Source organism: Lathamus discolor, chromosome 5, assembly GCF_037157495.1.
Source record: "Lathamus discolor isolate bLatDis1 chromosome 5, bLatDis1.hap1, whole genome shotgun sequence".
Classification (NCBI taxonomy): Eukaryota; Metazoa; Chordata; class Aves; order Psittaciformes; family Psittacidae; genus Lathamus; species Lathamus discolor.
In genome coordinates this window covers 93,273,273-93,285,910 of record NC_088888.1, presented here as the reverse complement: position 1 = coordinate 93,285,910, position 12,638 = coordinate 93,273,273, and the positions used below count along the sequence as shown (strand labels likewise).

Sequence of the window (12,638 nt, the reverse complement as noted above, 5' to 3'; positions counted from 1 at the left end):
TTATATGAACAGTTGTTTATTCAGCCATTTTTTGCACTTTACAGCTGGAATTCTGGAAATTCAAACACGACATCTTTGCCTGTGAGCTTCTTGTAGACACCAGAAAATGTTTCCACCTGTGAAGACAAACAATTTTGTTTATATATGCTGTGTATGGAAGTAAAAATCTGTGTTAGCATACTTTAAGTACTACACTATTTCTCACTGTGCCTTCACTCTGAAGTGAACTGAGGCTTATTTATTATTTTCTTTTAGACTAAGTAGCTGAGCATTTACACAGAAGATGTATTTTCTGGAAAATATTTGTTATCTCTTCAATTTGCAACCATAGGAGACACAGAGAACTGAGCAGGCATAAACATGTCCCAATAGAAAAATCCTAAGCAAAGCGCAAAAAATAGGGGACTTCAGGCTGTACCAAGCGCATATGGTCTAAGCAAAGTGCCTCACTTAAAGCAACAACAGAACAAAGAAGCAAAACAAACCAACCTCAAAACTCAAATACACAAAACCCCCAACAACAAAACCACTGTCTGGTCCCACAAGGGAACCAGTATAGGTACTTCGTAATCCAGGGGTTTTGGAGAGTTGAACTAGAGCTTCAGTTCAAAACTCTTGCCTCCTCCTCAGCATCTTACTCCAAATACAAACAGAAATATCTCCATTACCACAAGCTTAAAGGTAGCCTTCTGCTGTATCACATAAGCAGCCTCTTAGCTAAGTCAGAAAGCCATCCCATCCTGCACAAGAAAGTTTTTTCACTTACCTTGTGTTCAACATTGTTCTGTTGTGCTTTGTCCAAATGGACTTTTATGAGCCTGCTGCCGTCCAGTTTTACACGGATTCTCTTGCCCACAATTTCACTTGGGAAGACCAGGTCTTCAAGAATAGCATCGTGCACTGCAGTAAGTGTACGGCTGAAATGCCATATTTATATCATTAAAACATGTCCTCTTGCCAGATTTTCCAGCTTTCCAAGGCTTAAACCTTCCACAGCACGCTTTAGCTGAAATTCAGTGGTGTTTCGTTTTGCCTTAATGCTGCAGTGTGACAATACACACTTTTTCACAGGTCATGCAAAAATTAAAAGCTGAATTCTACACCAAGTGCAGAAATGTAATGACTGCATGAAGGGAAAAAGCAGCCAGGTCTCCGACCTTTTTTGTATCGCATGTTGCTTTGCAGTCCTAAAATGTTATTTCTACATATTAAAAGAAGATTTTATTTAAATGAGAATGAAGTTGTCCCATCTGCATTTTTGGCAGAGACTCACCTGGAAGAGTTTAAGTGTGTAAGCATCTTCAACTACACAATAGAAGACCCAGTTTTGAAAACACTGGTTTCTTCATCTGCCTAAGCCCAAGCAGCTTAAAACACCAATGTATTACAGGAAAAGTCTAGCTGGTTAAGTTCACACTTAGAAGATTGTTTGATATCTACATCTGTGTTCTTGAACTCTCCATAAGCCAGTCAAAAGGAGAAAAATTAATCCAGGTTATTTTGTGTGAGTCTAGATGACTAGTAAGATTTCCAGCTTCTCTATCTACAGTTTCAAGGCAGTATCACTAGTAACCAAGACCTGTGTCTACAGCAGCATTTCAGACTTGCAAAGACTGGGACCACTAAGGGAGACAAGCATCAATTGCACTTTTATGCTTCACCCTATACATCTCAAGTTTTACAATGCCTCTAGCCTGATCTAGTCTCGGGCTGAGAAAGCGACAATCCTGGGACTCCCCTTCCCTCATGCTGAAAGGCAGCATCCTAATCACATACACAGATGCCAACTTCTCTAAGCACTGTGTAATACCAGTCTTAATATAAAAGAGTCCTCCAAAGGCAGGACCACAGCTAAATGGGCACTATGAAACAGCACTTCAAAAATCTATGGCTGAAGATTTCAAAATAGCGATACAACATAATACTGAGGATAAGAAAAGTTACAGGAACACGCCACATGTCACGTAGAAGACAAACTTTAAAGATATTGACAACACAATGATATAGTAAGATAGAGCACAGTACAGAAGAGGCACTGACATCCATTTGGGTATAGCAGTATTGCACACCTAGCAATAAGAGACTAGAAGAGAGCAGGGTGGCCATTTAATGCAAGTGACCGCACAACTCTTGTTAAATTCATACTCAGAGGGATTACTTATACCTACACCTGTCATCTGCCACTCCCACCCTCATTGCCTCCCCTGCCTCTTGTACAGTCTAACACACGATGTGGATGTGGCTCTTCCTACAGCTTAAAAATAATTCTTGTCAGCACACTGTGGTAACAGACAACAGATTTGGGTTTCCTAAGCCAGTATTGCTGGCTAAAACCTGGCTACAGCTGTAGCTGGAATACAGAAAGTTCTAAGAAATGGAACACAGTGCCCAAATACAAGATTTTTACTGCACACTTCAGCAGTCAAATAGCAGATACTATTTCAAGCAGTAAGATAAAGGACAACACCACCCAACCACTTGAATGACTTCCCAAAAACTCAACTACACATTACTTGACTACACTAGCAAGTGACAAAAGGGGGCTGTCTTATTGAATCAGTATTATCTACTTACCTCCTGGGACGCTTTTGCTTGTTTTTTGTACGGCTTTTTCTTGTTGGCTTGGGCAGAATCCTTCTCTGTCAAAGAAGGAAAAGAAACAAAAAACGCATTTCTCAGTATCTAGTGTTTACAATCAACTCAAAAAAACTCCTAAAAGACTTACACACACACGCAACATGCACTCCCCACCCAGCAAATACTTGAGACACCAAAAAGGAAAACTTAAGTATGCCCAAAGCTACACCAGCATTAGAAGCTGATAAATACTTGCAGAAGCTTAATTACTGGTATTCTACTCATCCTATATTCAGTGCACTGAAATAAAAGATTCGTATTTCAGCCCTCCTCCCCCATGAATACAACCATGGCAGTTTACTGTGTCACATTAGCAATCTGAACACACTTCTTTAGGGACAGAAATAACAAAGATTTCTACAATTCCTATTAGATTGAGCCTCTGGTGTGAAACAGTAAGCTGTCTCAGCCCCATAGACTGCTAGGTGTCATTAGAGATCAAAACACCAGTTTAAACAGTGAGATGTATTACACAATCCAGATCAAACCCTGTCTTAAGCATAATCTGTCACAAAAGCAGCATCTAAAGGTGCTTTTAAAAGCATACCAGCTTAGATTACTGAAACTTATTTTATACTGAGTTTAGAAGCAGTTATGGCCACCAGCAGCTATTTTCTACCAACACATCACATCACAGCTTCTCCATGACTGTATTAATGACAGGGTTACTGTAACCCAAACTAGGTCTCATCATATTCAAAAGCAACATTTCACCTACAGCAGAACAACTATACACATTCAGCTCTAAAATACAGATTACTGAACTGACAGAAAATTCTCAAGCACTTAGTTTTAGTGAGCCAGAGGCACTTAACTGAAAGAAATCCTCTTGGCCACATAAATATTCAGGATAAGGTGCTCTGGCTCTTAAAGTTATTTAACCAAGAATTTTTGCTAAAGAGAGCTTCAGTCTAACAACTAACTGTCCACGCCACAGAGATCTCTGTTGTCTGTCCATCCCTTAGTACTACCCAGGAAAGCCTTCTATCACCTTCTCATGGCTTAGCTCCTTCAATAAATTCAAAACTTGTCAGATTTTAATTCCTCTATTAACCTGAATTTTAAGTACTTAGATTATGAAAATGTAGTATAGCTCCTATTAATATTTGTTCCCTTTTACTTTTTAAGCTTTGCTTCTCAAGCTTCTGAAGGAGTAAGAGAGGCCAGAACAAGAAAGTTATATGCTTCTTCGAAAAGTTTCACATCTCACCAGGTCTACAAAGCCTTGGCTGCTAGCTGAAGCATTTTAGCTCACATGCACTGAATGACATTCATTACATTTCCTGCTGGTACAAAAATACGCATGGCATCATTACTACCCTGAGTAGACAAGACAGAAAGGGTGGCACAGCACTGTAACAGGTTATCCAGAGAGGCTGTGGAACCTCCATCCTTGGATGTTCTCAAGACTCAGCTAGACAAAACAATGGCTGATCTGATCTAATGCTGGCCCAGGGATCCCTTCAAATAAACATTTTTATGATTCTAAGTGTTTTACCTGAGCAATGAACACCACATGCTTCCCACTGAATTTCTTCTCCAGCTCACGAACTAGCCGCACCTGAATCTTCTGGAAGGATTTCAGCTGAGGAACTGGTACGAAGATAATGATGGCTTTTCTGCCACCACCCACTTCAATTTCCTGAAACAGAAGCAGAAAGTAAACATTACCTAGGGGTTGAGAAGCAATGTTTGGTTTGATTATGAATTCTCTGAACACAGTCTTACTTGTAACACTGCTGGAGGAGGGGGGGAAAAGAAAGGGGAAGCATCACACAGCAGTACTAGTTTTAATCTATATAAGAGGATTGCGCTTACAAGGAAATAAAAGCTGTAAAAGCACTTGTTTTGCTGTAAATAAAGCCCACCGCTCTTTTCAGAGTCACATCCTCTGAACTGCAAAGCTCAATCTTTCTGCAAGATGATACATTGCTAGTATCCTAACTATACTGAATGCTTATCATAGTGTCTGCAGTGGTTACTTACATGCTGACAGGAAGTTTCAAAAAAAAAAATACTTGCCTCTAATGCAGACTCTAGACAAAAGTTTACAATAATAAATCTTTTATTTTTGAGCTCTTCATGGAAATCATCTTCTGTCCACCACTTGCGTGCCAAGGCCTGCATCATCACTAACAAAGTCATAGACTCATAGAAGACCAAGTTGGAAGGCACCTCAAGTATCATCTCATCCAACTTTTCTAGGCAAGGCAGTGCTAGAAGCATGTCCCATCACCCTGTCTTAGAAGTGTCCAACATAAAATTCCTTCTCCTCCAAACGTGTTTACATCACACCAACATGGATTACTTTCTCCTGGTTTGCTTCTCCAACAGCTGATTAAAACTGGAAGAGTTTGGATAGGCTTACAAGGTACTTCTCCCATGAACCTAACTGCAGAGACATCCTCATTCTCCAACAGAATGGAAAGCTGAATTGTTCTTCACCAGCTATGTTCCCACACAAGCTGAATTCAGATGCCCACAGGAGATTTCTCACAAACAAAACCAAGCAGCTATATAAACAACAAAGATATTTTTAAACTGAGGACAGTACACACTGATGTACTTCAGCAGCGAAGTGCTGCTTCTGAAGGCCCCATATACCAAGCAGATTTCTGCATTCCCAGATTCTTTAACTTAACTCCAAGCAGTCATGCATCTTTGTCTGTACTGCTGGGCCAGGGCAAGAACGAAAAAGCAACCTACTTCAGTTTTTGATTGCAGCAACCACTTCATAAGTTCCACACAGTCTGCAAAGCTGACAATTTTTAACAGTAATTTTCTTCTTACTTTTCTTCCTTGAGGTTTCATATACCTTTATGAACTAAAATTTACAAACAGGCTAACCTATGCCATCAAGTCATTCTAGTACCTTCATCCACCTACCTACTACATAATACATAACAGAAGATTTACAACAAACTGATTTTACAAAAAGTGTTATAGCTTATGTCCCTAAGACAGGTTCTTGAACACCTACATTGCCAGCTGTCCTGGTCCAAAAGCAGGACACCAGCCAATATCTACACACAAAAAAATCAGTTTCAGACCTCAAGCCCACTTAACAGAGAAAGCAGAACTACCATTTTCTGAATATTTAAGCCCCCAAACTGCTACTTAAGGTTTTATGACTTTTCAAACCAGTTCCTCAGAAAAAAAAAACAAAAACTTTTACAAGCTCTTATACGTTAACAGCAAATACTGTAAGATAAACCACAATAACATATAGTAGAATAATCACAGACTATAAGAAAAGGCTAAAGACACTATTCACTTAAAATGTTAACATTTGGAAAAGTTAAACACGCAGACAGCAGGTCACCAAGCAATTAATTGTGGGGAAGGTGCAGCCTACCTTAGCTGCTGTGATATTCAACTCCCGCAGCTGAGCCTTTAAGTCAGAGTTCATTTCCAACTCCAGTAGAGCCTAGAAAAGTGAAGTTGTAAAATAATACATAACATACAAATCAAGTCGTAAGAACCACTGAGCCCAAAGTCTGTCCACAGCACCAGAAAGCACCCATATACTTTTTACCACAGTCAGTATCAAAGACACGCAGGCAGAGGCAACAGCTGGGAACACAGGCTGACTGCCCCGTTCCCCAATCAAACTAGGAAAAAGTACACACAGCATCACCCTCAAAGTTCGTGCTCTAAGACAACTGCCACAGCACTACCTCTGTAATTCACAATCAATCATCAAACAGCAGAAGGAAAAGACACATACCTGGGATATACCAGACTCGAACTCATCTGGCTTCTCGCCATTAGGCTTCACAATCTTTGCACTAGAGCTGAACATGGCCTTTCTGCAATGCAAAAGAACATCTCAGTTGCCAAAGGGAACACGTCATCTTCTGCTACAAACACAGCGAGACTCTGCCATCCGGCCACATGCTTCAGAGCGAACCAAGGGAGACCCCCATGGGCCACGCAAACCCCAGTACGTCGCTGCAGGGGATGCCAACCACAGCCTGGGAAAACGGTCCTGGGGCAAGCAGGGCTGGCCCACCCCGAGGCCCCACGTGTGGCACCGGCAGCTGTGAGACCTCAGGAGCGCCGGGGAGGCTGCCCGGCCCTTCCCCGGGCCACACGTGCCGCAGGGCAGGCGGTCAGGCAGTGCTACCCAGCTCACAGGGCTCCGCGCCCGGCCCCGGCCCCCTCCTCTCGCCCAGCGACCTTCTGCCCACTGCCGCGGCCTCCCCCGGGGCGCCACCAGAGGAGGGTAAAGGAAAACTCCATCCCATCTCTTTCCCCGGCACCGGGCACCCCGGCGACCATCGGGCCTCGGGCGGGCGGTAATCGGGAGCATCCCCACCCCGAGGCTGCGGCGGGGAGCACTACTCAACGCCCGGGTCCGTATTGAGGCGGCGGCCGGGGAAAAGACGGCCGAAGCCACCGACCCACCTCTCTCAGCGCCGGCCTAGGAAAAGGGAGAGCTCTCGCGAGAGCGGCGCAGACCGCGGCCGTGGGCGGCTCTCGCCCCGCCCACTCAGCGTGAAGCCAAACCCGGAAGACGGGCAGCGAGCGTACTTGCGCGCCTCGCGACTCCACCGCGGCTCTTGCAAGGGCGAGGCCCGAGCGGACCATGAGTAGTCCTGGCGCGGCGCCTGCGGATGAGATCATCGCCAGCTGCTGCGCGCAGCGCTGACGGGGGTTGGTGGCGGGAGATGTGTTCAGCCGCCGGGCGCGGGAGTGTGGTGCTTTCTCCCCTCTTCTCGTCTCTCAGCGGTGCTCCCCCTGACACAGCGAGGGAACAGAGGGAAAGAAAGCCCGCTCTGCTCTGCTCTGCTCTGCTCTGCCCTGTCCATCGCTGTTATGCGAAGTCGTGGCCGCCGCTTGCTTCTCCGGGGGCCCGGCTAGCGTGAGGCGGCTCCCGCCCCCCCTCTCGCCTTCAGGGGCTGTCCGCCGCTTCCTCACAGGCTGCAGTCCTGTGCCGCCTCGTAGCGCAATGCTTGGTCTGTAAGCAGTCACTGGGATCCCGGGCTTGGCGCTGCGGCGCAGCTCGGCTTGCTCCAACGGTGGCAGGGCCCGCAGGCGCAGCGTGCGGCTGCCTCTGTTGCAGAGCTCTTTCACCCGCATCAGGTGCTGTGCAAAACAGCACCAGCAGCCAGCTGTAAAAAAGCAGTATGAAAGTGGGCGGTCTTTTTCTTCCCCTCACTGATTCATCTCCCGTCATTTACTGTGTTGTCCTGTTGTAAACAAAAAACCGGACAAGGACACTACCACTCCCAACCTGAACAACTTCAGCAGCTGCTGAAGGCAGCCCATGTTTTCAAACATTTGTGGGCTTTTTGCTGTATTTATGATAGTCCGAAAAGCAGATTGTTCAGTTCCCATTTTCTCCCAAGTCACTCTTCTTCCCTTGCATGAATTAAACAAATAGGAAAAACTGCCCAGCTCATGCTGATGGCCAGGATTAATATTTATAGAGATTTGAAATTATCTACACAACAGTGATGAGGATCTTATTGAAGAGTAAAAAAAGAAAGATGACAAGTAATCACCTCAGTAGTCCACATGCAGTTTCTACTGTGAAAGCCTTCATGAGAAGAAGGACTAAGTGACACACAGGTGGATCAAAATTTGACTGTTCAGAATGCTAATGAAGAAATAAAAATATAGATGACTGCCTACAGTTGCCCATCTTCATGCTATTAGTGCTGCTGAATAGACCTGAATGCTACACTGGAGAAATGAGAAAAGGTGTAGATAGATTTCTTTCTGATACTGACTGTGCATTAGGGGAAGATGCAATGTTGAGATGTATGTTGGCTTTACCCAGTCAACAGTGTCTGGTATGCAAAGTGGCTGACAGGTTTTCAAAAGTCACTGTGGGCATGTGATCTTTAAAAGAAATTATGTCATGACAAAGTAGTATAATGAATAAGGTACTTATGTTGCGCAGACTCAGAATGGGTGGGATGAAGAAGTGGAAAGAATGTCAGGTGTGTTACAGAAGTATCCCAACAGCAGTAGGACAATATCTCATATAATAAGTGGAAGACACAGAGACAGAAGGCGGAACTTGTCAAGGTCAGAGCTACCTCTAGAACTGCCAGCTCACTTTCCTGAAAGAGGCTAGTACACCAGAGTTTCAAAGCTCATGGGTGGGCTGTTCCACTAAAGGTCGGCTAAAAACTGCGATGATACCAGGGGTTACTACTTTGCAGCTTCACTGATACATAGTTTTTACACTGAAGTGCAAGCAAGTTTTTTGTTCTGAAAGATCTCAGTTGTGACAAGGAAGATGAAACAGCTCCATTTCCTGTCATGTTTTCAATCAAGGTAATGTGCTAGCAATATAACTTATACTCGCAGGCTATGCTAGATAAAATGACTACCTAGTTGCCTACCTACCTAAAATCTCAGTTTTAAATAGGAAATGTTTGATTCAGGTCACATCAAATTTGGCTTTAAAAGCTTATGTGAGGAACTACCTTGTGGTTAACCATGTTACAAGCTAAAATATTTATCAAATAAGATTAAAATGCTTATCTAATGTTTACAATACATGCATTAGTGTGAGGCAAAGTAGTCAGATAAATTTACAGTGAGTTTAAATAAAAATGCCCTAAAGACACATGCCCTTACTAAAGCGATGAGTATATTTTTTGTATACTTCTGTTAAGTCGTGTGTTTTTTCCTGCAGACTGTTATAAACACAGAAATGGCTGCCAAGAATATATGTTAATAAATGAATACACAAGTTGGGGTGGAAGGGGGTGTAGAGCAGAGCACCTCTTATGAGCTGAAAAACAGGGGCAGTAAGACACAGCTGATTTATGGTGCAGTGTGGTGGCGCTCATTACCAGGCCATGCATGGCTCAGTGACCACTCTCATTCAGCATAGTGCCACCATGTTTCCACCAAAACAGGGGCACTTATTCTCCTTCCTTTTCACTTAGCCACTCATTCCCAATATCTCAGCACTCATGGAAGCTTTGATATGGCAAAATTTGGCTAGATTTGTATGTCTCATCAGCCTGTTCTACAGCGGCTACACAGAATTGTCGTGTGTAACTGGCATTAATTAAAAGTGCTAAATCATTTCGGAAACCCACTTAAAGTCCTATCCATGTATAGATTTACATTCTGTATTCAGATGAGGAGAGCTCATCTAGAGCCTTCATCTTTGCAGGTGGGGACTAAATGGGTCAATTCTTGGGTCTTTTCACTCACTTCACAAAAATGTGAATCAGAGGGCCTGAAACATCCTCTCTGCCCTGGGCTGGCTGAAAACCCCCATGAATTCACTAGTGCTACAGCAACCAGAGAGGAAGTACCATGAAGCAAGCACAGGTATTGCTTAGCCTCATGGTGCTAAATGCCACAATAGTGAAAATGCCAGCTGCCACATGAGAAAAGGGAAAGGATCCATCTCTCCTGCCACTGCAGCATGACAGCAAGGAAAAATCAGCAACAGAGATGCAGCAGTAGAGTTGGCTGGCTATATACAGCTTCAGTTTCACCAACCAGGAGAAAAAGCAATGAAAGTAATGTGTATGGTACTCAGTGGAATTAAAATTTGGGGGTTTTTGTTTGTTTGTTTGTTTTATTCTGAGCTCTGCATGTTGGCCATGACAGCAGTAGAGTTACTGTTTAGTCCTTGCATATAAATTGGATGTCTGAATCTGTTCAACTAGAGAACTAATGAGTGTAACAGACGGTCTTTTCTTTCTCCATCACTGACTGCTCATTACTCCATTCAGTACGTGTTGCTCAAGAAGACTAAGAGTAATGTGTATGAACATGTAAGGAATAAGAAATCCATCTGCTATAGAAAACCATAATTAAAAGCTAACCAAGAGCAATAAAATAAAAATATCACAAGCAGGAAGTAATGAAAAGCCTGAAAGTCTCACTGGAAACCTTTACAGGGATAACTAATGTAAATAATCTTGATCTGAGAAAATCAGATGTAAGCATTTTTTAAGTAAGTGCAATATGAAAGGAGAAATATGGAATGGGTTGCCCAGGGAAGTTGTGAATGCTCCATCCCCATCAGTGTTCAAGGCCAGGCTGGACAGAGCCTTGGGTGGGATGGTTTAGTGTGAGGTGTCCCTGACTATGGCAGGGGGGTTGGAACTAGATGATCTTGACGTCCTTTCCAACCCTAACTATTCTATGATTCTCTGAGTCTATGAATTGTCATCAGTATGTTGGAAAAAGCAAGAAAAATGCAGTAATTATATTCTGATACAACCTCAACCAAATTGTTTCTGTATTCCCCCAAGGCCTGTCACATAAATAAGCACTTTGGTTTACTTTTGGGTTCTTTTTAAAGAGAGGTGTAACCTAGCTGATACACGCAGTGAAGTTGAACCCGTTTGTTGTCTCTGCAAGGGAAGATAAAATTAGTGTCAGTGTTTCACATTCTTGGCATTTTACTAGGCCAACCCTGTAAATCTGAATAGAAAGCTCTACAGCTCTGGCATCTTGAGGTTGGCTTTGTCTCAACACAGCTATGGTAGAGCTACAAGAGAAACCTAGCAGTTGAAAACAGCAGTGTGTATGTGTTGGGCTATTTCTGGAAGCAGTCACACCAGTGCCCCCAGCTTTTGTTCTTTGATCTCAGCAGCAGCTCAGCCGAGGCACTGGATTTGGCACATACCTGGACCCCTCAGCTTTGGTCCCCAAGCACATGACACTCCTGATATGAGGATGTGTGACAGCAGATTGCAGCTCACAACAGTCTGAACTTGAACCTGCTTGGACAAGGCGGTTCTTCTTACTTCAGAGGCCATCATGGTATGGGGCTCTGCTGGAACACACATACCAGGAACCCTTGATTTAAATAGTGGGATGAGAACCAGTTTTATGACCTTCATCAGCTCTAGACTTTTGAATGTACTAAATACATTGATACTTGTACCATGTTTTAGTGGCAGTCCTTCCTGGGGTGCTTGTCAAGCCGAGAAGGACAAGTGGGGCCTGTGCAGTATGTTGCAGGGTACATTCATTCCCAGGTGTGCAGTCACCATTCTAATGACTCATTAGAGGCCATGAGGGCACTCATGATAGCTGGTCACAGGATCGGGACCAGTATTTGGGCTGGCACAGGAGAACTTCTGCTGAGGGCACCTGTGAGAATTCATTTGTCTTTTAAGAACAGGTGCTTTCAGAATGAGGAGTTTGTGTAAACTGCTGCGATTCCATACATCTTGTGTGTCCCCCCAGAAAACAAAAGCTGATTTAGATGGCTTTTAAATTACAATTATTATGGTGGTGTTGTCTCAAAATCAGGATTCTGTACATGTTAACAGTCTGTATCTACAATCATTGGCTCTTACAATCTCACATATCTGTTTAAAGACAAAGTATATATTTATTACACAATTCATGTTCCATGAATAAAGGTCTGTGGACAAGGGTCTCTTATCTCCGGGAGTGTGATTTTTAGTATTGTAATGAAACAAGTTCCTCTAGGAACAGAGTTATCCTCTGTTTTGCTAGGCTTTTCAAAATTACTTCTGCCTTCCTGATCTGTCTGAAGTTAGTTGTTACTCTTAGATTTACTCTTGTTACTTAGATAGATGTTACTCTTAGGTAGATTTGGATTAGATATTGGGAAAATATCTTCTCTGTGAGGGTGGTGAGGCACTGGCACAGGTTGCCCAGAGAAGTTGTGGCTGCCCCGTCCCCAGCAGTGTTCACTGCCAGGTTGGATGGGGCTTTGAGCACCCTGGTCTAGTGGAAGGTGTCCCTGCCCATGGCAGGGAGGTTGGAACTGGATGGTCTTAAAGTTCCCTTCCAACCCAAACCTTTCTATGAGTCTTCTGATCCAGGTGCTTCATTGCTTAGACTTCTGTCACTCCTCAAGGTGTATGGGCTTGTAAGGAAACACTGTTTTTCCTTGCTACATGCAATTATAAACTCAAGATTTCCAAGCTTTCCCACACATAGTCCTTTACAAACCGGGTAACAGTGGGAAGACAAACCCTGAACAAACAAAACTCAAGAGCAAGCCTCTCTCACCAGGTTTGTCCTCTCTCGCGGCC

At 43.6% G+C, this 12,638-nt stretch overlaps 1 protein-coding gene across 1 annotated transcript; it reads right to left on the bottom strand.

Moving 5' to 3' along the window:
* Window positions 1–7,079, bottom strand: RPS7 (ribosomal protein S7). Its single transcript, XM_065681575.1, has 7 exons — window positions 7,045–7,079; window positions 6,365–6,446; window positions 5,993–6,064; window positions 4,136–4,279; window positions 2,575–2,639; window positions 767–917; window positions 1–116 (listed from the first exon to the last, which is right to left on the bottom strand). The coding sequence occupies exons 2-7, from the start codon at window positions 6,437–6,439 to the stop codon at window positions 39–41; spliced, it is 585 nt and encodes a 194-aa protein (XP_065537647.1). The 5' UTR covers window positions 6,440–6,446; window positions 7,045–7,079; the 3' UTR covers window positions 1–38.
* Between the last annotated feature and the right edge of the window lie 5,559 nt (window positions 7,080–12,638).

Excerpts from the sequence above, each read along its gene's own strand:
- RPS7 (XM_065681575.1), bottom strand. The coding sequence starts at position 6,439 with ATGTTCAGCTCTAGTGCAAAGATTGTGAAGCCTAATGGCGAGAAGCCA. Across the intron at positions 2,640-4,135 it reads ATGTGGTGTTCATTGCTCAG|AGAAGGATTCTGCCCAAGCC; the intron begins GTAAAACACTTA and ends CTTCTTTGACAG. Across the intron at positions 918-2,574 it reads AAGCAAAAGCGTCCCAGGAG|CCGTACACTTACTGCAGTGC; the intron begins GTAAGTAGATAA and ends ATGGCATTTCAG.